The 6,843-nt window shown below is 39.6% G+C and overlaps 1 protein-coding gene across 2 annotated transcripts; it reads left to right on the top strand.

The window, feature by feature from the left end:
• Positions 1 to 64: 64 nt before the first annotated feature.
• LOC139403888 (uncharacterized) lies at positions 65 to 6,461 on the top strand. Of its 2 annotated transcripts, none has more exons than XM_071147081.1 (10): positions 65 to 219; positions 859 to 1,057; positions 1,213 to 1,251; positions 2,087 to 2,203; positions 2,305 to 2,340; positions 2,694 to 2,753; positions 3,097 to 3,330; positions 3,863 to 3,966; positions 4,364 to 4,532; positions 4,705 to 6,461. In XM_071147081.1, the coding sequence occupies exons 1-10, from the start codon at positions 137 to 139 to the stop codon at positions 4,930 to 4,932; spliced, it is 1,269 nt and encodes a 422-aa protein (XP_071003182.1). In that variant the 5' UTR covers positions 65 to 136; the 3' UTR covers positions 4,933 to 6,461. The 2 variants fall into 2 exon arrangements, with proteins under 2 accessions (XP_071003182.1, XP_071003183.1); XM_071147082.1 differs by having other exon boundaries at positions 4,742 to 5,052.
• The last annotated feature ends 382 nt before the right edge of the window (positions 6,462 to 6,843 follow it).

Below are 6,843 nucleotides of genomic sequence, written 5' to 3'. Positions count from 1 at the left end.
GATGTGTTGTGGCAGAAGAAGAAGAAGAAGAAGAAAAAGCCGAAAAAAAGTTAACTTCCTGTGTGTCACTTCCTTGTTTATTTTTTTACATTCCTTGGTCTAATAGTTGTTAGCTAAAACTAGCTACCGAGCAAAAATGCCAGGGCGTTGTTCAGCTTTCAACTGTAGGAATACGTTTAAAAATGTTAAACATAAAACAAACAAGGTTACATTTCACAGGTAGGCTTTCAGCATCTGATTAACGTCGACATTTGGACAGCTAGCTAATCAGCTTACGTTAGCTACAGGTCTTGGTTAGCTTGTGTAGCTAGTTTAAGATTTCCAGTAATACATCGGCTATACCTTGATTTAGGCGAATGTGACATAAATGTTAGTTACCTTATCATAAAGAACGTGTAACGTCTAAACAACTGAACACCCCTTAGTACCCCGGCCTAAGTGCTCGCTGTTTCATCCCTTGTCTTTTTCGATTTGCATTTCAAACAATAACAATAACAAAGCCTCGCCACTGATTTTGGTAAATAGATGAGGGATGGGGCTGGAGAATGTAACTAATGTCAAGTTCACAGACATAGCTATGAATGCAAGGACTGATCAGAGTGACCATCCATGATGTCAAAATTATAGTTTTAGCAATGTTGTGAGGCTATAAAGTGTTTGTTTACAATTACACTTTTATATTTTGGGTTCTGATGGGGTATGACAGTTGAACTAAGCTCATGGTGCATTTCTAAGTTATATTCTTCAAGAATCAATGGTTATATATAATTCATTTAAAAGTTCAAAAATGTATGTTACAATCACAGATTGCCCTGTTGTTTACATTTGGTTCTTTTAACATTTTTCCTATGTTAACAGCTTTCCAAAGCGTGATCCTAAACGAATAAAAGAGTGGGTGGGTCAGATGAAATGGAAAGACTGGCAGCCAACCCCTCATTCCTTACTGTGCTCAGAGCATTTTGAGGAGAGGTGCATGGATAGAACTGGGCAGACAGTGCGTTTACGTGATGATGCAATACCAACTATCTTTGCCTTTCCTAGTCACCTACAAAAAAAGGTATTTAGTAAATTGAGACAGGTGTGTTGTTTTCATTTAAACTATTAGACCTAACAGTCTGGCGGTTGTGAATTTAGCATATGAGGGATTCTTGAAACGTGCTTTGGCTTTGTTGGTTGAGTTGAACTTTGTGTTTTATTGTTGAGTTCTTGTAGTTTCAGAAAACAGCCGGAAGGAGGAAAAGAGTAACCTTGGTGAGAAATGCAACTTTAAAAAATGTAATACTGTACTACCGGTTTTCCATTGGTGTTGCTGTTTACACTGAAGGATATGCAAACTGTAATACCGGTTTTCCATTGGTGTTGCTGTTTACACTAAAGGATATGTAAACTGTAATACCGGTTTTCCATTGGTGTTGCTGTTTACTCTGAAGGATATGTAAACTGTAATACCAGTTTTCCATTGGTGTTGCTGTTTACTCTGAAGGATATGTAAACTGTAATACCGATTTTCCATTGGTGTTGCTGTTTACACTAAAGGATATGTAAACTGTAATACCGATTTTCCATTGGTGTTGATGTTTACACTAAAGGATATGTAAACTGTAATACTGGTTTTCCATTGGTGTTGCTGTTTACACTAAAGGATATGTAAACTGTAATACCAGTTTTCCATTGGTGTTGCTGTTTACACTAAAGGATATGTAAACTGTAATACCGGTTTTCCATTGGTGTTGCTGTTTACACTAAAGGATATGTAAACTGTAATACCGGTTTTCCATTGGTGTTGCTGTTTACTCTGAAGGATATGTAAACTGTAATACCGATTTTCCATTGGTGTTGCTGTTTACACTAAAGGATATGTAAAATGTAATACCAGTTTTCCATTGGTGTTGCTGTTTACACTAAAGGATATGTAAACTGTAATACCGGTTTTCCATTGGTGTTGCTGTTTACACTAAAGGATATGTAAACTGTACTACCAGTTTTCCATTGGTGTTGCTGTTTACACTAAAGGATATGCCACATATGTATTTCCCTTTTTAATTTCACAAATAAAAGTGTATTTTGCCTCTACTGGTAATTTCAGTTTCCAGAGGATCCTGTTCCTGAGGAGTCGACACAACGGGAGAAGTCTCCACCCACCTACTTAAACCACAGTATATGGCACCCAAGTCGTTTCCATGACGATTACTGTGTTCCACAGGTACAAAGTACATATCACTCTTATCTAGATTTTTTTTAAAGATTATTTTTTTACAAATATTTAATTCATGCTTATTTATTTAGTATTTATTTGTTTTTCAGAGTATTGACTGGGCTGTAAAAGACATGCCTAAAGAAGTAAGTTGTGAGTTAGCCCTCATTATGAAGCTGATTGAGCTCATCAAAATTGTTGGTTGGGAAGGGTTCCCCTAATTCCTTACAGACCTTACAGAACAACCATGTATGTATCTTCTGCCAAATATTCCACATGTTTCCATCCAAACAGCTTAATGCACAGTACCTGCTCAAAAATCCCAGGGAGGAGCGTGTTGAAAAGTAGTGTCACTGTTACTCCCAACCAAAACGGTGTTGATGAGGCCCGGACCTCTAGGGCCAGTTGCGTGTATGATTACAGCATCCTATAAAGGTCTTCTATAACCTTAAACCTTTCCATACGCGTGCTTTAATAACTGAACTCCTGACAATTTCAGATCCCATCTGCAACTTTAGAAAAGCAAGGTCTGATCTTCATCCCCAAGCACGCAATCAAGGTAAGGTTTCTGACAGACCATTGTATTCTGGACAGCGGGCAATAACATTATTTTGACCCATGTCAGCTTAAAGGGTTACTGTCGTGTGTATTCCCCAGCCCATTACCTCATGTTAATGGATGTGCATATAACTACACATTATAACTACACATTATAACTACACATAACTACACATATAACTAACTACACATTATAACTACACATATAACTAACTACACATTATAACTACACATTATAACTACACATATAACTACACATATAACTAACTACACATTATAACTACACATTATAACTACACAAAGAAACTACACATTATAACTGAAAATTACTTCATCTGAACCAGATCAAGGAGAAATGGGATTGGCTGACAATGGATGTGAAGGGACCATTTCCAGAGACCAAAAGTAGACACAAGTTTGTACTAACTGTAATGGACTACTATTCCAAATGGATGGAAGCCTACCCCATGAAGACCAACAACAGTAAAGAGATTGCCAAAATCATCTCTGACCTCATCTCTCGCTTTGGCTTCCCTGTTGGAATCCTGTCTTGTTTGACTCGAGCACACATTTTAGAGGTAAGAGATGCATGCATGCATGCATGTATGGATGTAAGTGTTACTGTACTGCCCCAAATAAAAATGTTTTGGGGGGGAAATTAAGTTTTGCACTAAGTTATCTCATGAATATCAAGTACCGGGGGTGGAACCAAAATTATTTTCCATTTGTTTCGCTCTGAACAAAATCATAATTTGTGTAGTTCCATTCCACTGTTCTGACCAGCACTGTAAGGTCTACTACACCTGTTGTATTCAGCATATGTGACAATCAAATTTGATTTGATGTTCAGCAGGCAGGCACTGGAATACGTTTCTGAGTGACAGAGTGAGGGCTTTGCATAGACGCTTTGTAGCAATTTTTTGTGGGCCTGGAAAGTAAAATTACTTTATTAACCGGTTCCCATGGTTTTCAAACAACTGTTCTGTTCCGGAACAACTTTCGTTCCCTGTTCTGATTCTGTTCCTCCAAAAATGTTGTTGTTTTCTGGTCCAGTTCCCTGAACTGGTTCAAACCCCTGTTAAGTTCCCCTTCTCTTTTTAAATTTTACAGATCAACTTGGCTTTGGGTGATCTGAAGAAACTGACATGCCAACTCATATTCTACCGTCCTCTGGGAGTGTCACTGGATCCAGTAACAAAGTCCCTTGTAGACCGGTTTGTCCTCCAATGTACCATGCTACATACACAGCCACCTGATTCTAAAAGCTTATACTATGGATAATAGTCTAGTAAATAGAATTGGGACGATTGCAATAATCTTTTGGCAGTTTACTGAATCCAAACACATGTCATGCTAGCCCAACTGACTTGCTGACTTGTTATTTTATTTTAACTAGGCAAGTCAGTTAAGAACAAATTCTCATTTTCAATGACGGCCTAGGAACACTGCCTTTTCAGGTGCAGAACGACAGATTTGTACTTTGTCAGCTCGGGGATTTGAACTTGCAACCTTCCGGTTACTAGTCCAACGCTCTAACCACTAGGCTACCCTGCCCCATTATAATATGCATGTGTTTTGTTTTAATACATTTTTCATCATATACCTGGACAGGTTGGTGTCAGATTTGGTGAAAGAACATCCTGATCGTTGGGATGTTTACCTGGCTGCCAGTGTGTTCAGCTTCTGCTGCAAAGAGCACCCCACCACCAGACAAATACCCCTGTCTCTGCTGCGCTGCGGAGGGACTCAGTCTGTCTCCACCTCACCAAGAAAGCTGCCTGTAAGTTGGAGACTGCCCGTGTTTACACTTTACCACTCCTACAACAAAACATACTCATATTATTGATTCCCATTGAATGAATGAAGAAAATGCACATAGAAATAGAATTGTATCATATTTTAGTTGAGTGTTTATACTGACTTGTGCTTTGACCAACCTGTTTGCATTGAAGGATAATGGGATAAAAGGAAGGACCTTTGTCATACTAGATGCCCAGCCACCTCAAAGGGAAGTCCGTGTGGAGTGCAATCAGTGCAGTCAATGGAGCACGGTCAGCCAGGACTCAGAGCTGAAGAGATATGAGGAGATGAAACTTGGGGAGGAGGACTACACCCACACCTGTGTGAGCTGCAGGGTGGCCATGAGCTGCAGGGTGGCCCTGGAGGTCATGAGGGGTTAGGAGACAAGGACATGAAGAACTGGATGTAAATGAGAAAGCTTTTCAAACAAGGACTGAAAAGATGGAGGATATAATAAGGACGTTGGAAACCAAGTGGTGGTGAAGGAAGAGATTGCTGTTGGAGTGAAAAAAGGTTCCTAGGGGAAGAAGTTTGAACAATAGGAGTTTATAATGTGTATATACTTACATGTTTCTCAGTCATACACGTTTTTGGAATGAAATAAAAACAGATAGTGTTGTTTTCAAGTTGTGTGTGCTCAAACAGTGGATTGTTGTTTAATAATGCATTTGGGCAGACATCTATATACTGCTTCAGTGCTTCATCTATTCCTCTCTGATTTGGGGTATTTTAGAGAATGGGGTAGCTGCAGTCCATTATGGGAACCAGAGTATGGGAGAGTGGGCATGTTGAAAGGAAAGGAGTGGGTGTGTTGAAAAGAACTCTGCTATAGGTTAGTTAGACTGTTGCTTACTGTGACTATCACCTTGATGTTGGCTACTAGGCAGCTACTTTACACTCTGTTGGGGGACAGTAGACAGAGACATTTGATTATGCTGAACTGGGGGGCAGCGGTCTATGGCCCGTGATTTGAAAGGGTCAAAGCGGGGAGGGAGGAGCGCCCTTCTCAAATGGAACAGTAATCTGTGCCGCTGGGTCATGTCAACAAGGCAGCATTGTGCATCGTCTAGAAACATACATCTCTTTTTCATAAAATACACATTTAAACTAAACTAGTTTCCATTTGGGAAGGCAGATATGGTCCTCTGTAGTTGGTAGAGCATGGTGCTTGTAACGCTAGGCTTGAGTTCCTTTCCTGCTCGGAACACCCATACATAAAATGTATGCACGCATGACTAAGTTTCTTTTGGATAATTTTATTTTCTGTATTTTTATTTAACTAGGCAAGTCAGTTAAGAACAAATTCTTATTTACAATGACGGTCTACCAAAAGACAAAAGGCCTGCGGGGACGGGGGCTGGGATTAAAATAACAATATAGGACAAAACACACATCACGACAAGAGAGACACCACTACACTACATAAAGAGAGACCTAAGACAGCATGGCAGCAACACATGACAACACAACATGGCAGCAGCACAAATCATGGTACAAACATGTTAATGGGATTTATCTGTTAATTGAATGATTAGAATATTCCACCCTGAAATCATATAATTGTATGGAATTGGTTAGAATGTATAAAATTATAATTAATAAATGTGTAGTTCTAGTCAGAATTTGGGTAAAACAATATAGCTAATGTTTGTCTTTATGGAATTTTAAAGACAGACTGAGCAAAATTTGTCGCCGACCTGACCAGAGATTTGGGAGAGAACAGGGAGTACGGCTCAAGGTCTCCCTAATCTCTGTCGGCTGGGTAGTGAGGACATTGTGTGCGTCTGTTTGTGTGAATGTGTGTGCGCGTATGGTTGTGTGAATGTGGGCGTGAGAAGTCAGTATAAAATGAATTGATTTGTATTCTTGTCTTCAGAACGTTCCCGTGAATAAACCTTTTTGACTATTTTAGCTGGGCTCCGTCTGTTTCATTCGACCAGGATCTTACACATTCTGGTTTACAGACTGAGTAATATAATTAAATTGGGTGATGTACCTGGAGAACATAATTCTCTTATCAAAACACTATTGGGCACAGACAGCAGCACAAAGGGCAAGAAGGTAGAGACAAAAATACATCATGTGAAGCAGCCACAACTGTCAGTAAGAGTGTCAATGATTGAGTCTTTGAATGAAGAGATGGAGATTAAAACTATCCAGTTTGAGTGTTTGTTGCAGCTCGTTCCAGTCGCTAGCTGCAGCGAACTGAAAAGAGGAGCGACCCAGGGATGTGTGTGCTTTGAGGACTTTTAACAGAATGTGACTGGCAGAACGGGTGTTGTATGTGGAAG

Source organism: Oncorhynchus clarkii, unplaced genomic scaffold, assembly GCF_045791955.1.
Source record: "Oncorhynchus clarkii lewisi isolate Uvic-CL-2024 unplaced genomic scaffold, UVic_Ocla_1.0 unplaced_contig_12719_pilon_pilon, whole genome shotgun sequence".
NCBI classification, from domain to species: Eukaryota; Metazoa; Chordata; class Actinopteri; order Salmoniformes; family Salmonidae; genus Oncorhynchus; species Oncorhynchus clarkii.
This window is presented reverse-complemented; position numbering and strand designations above follow the sequence as displayed.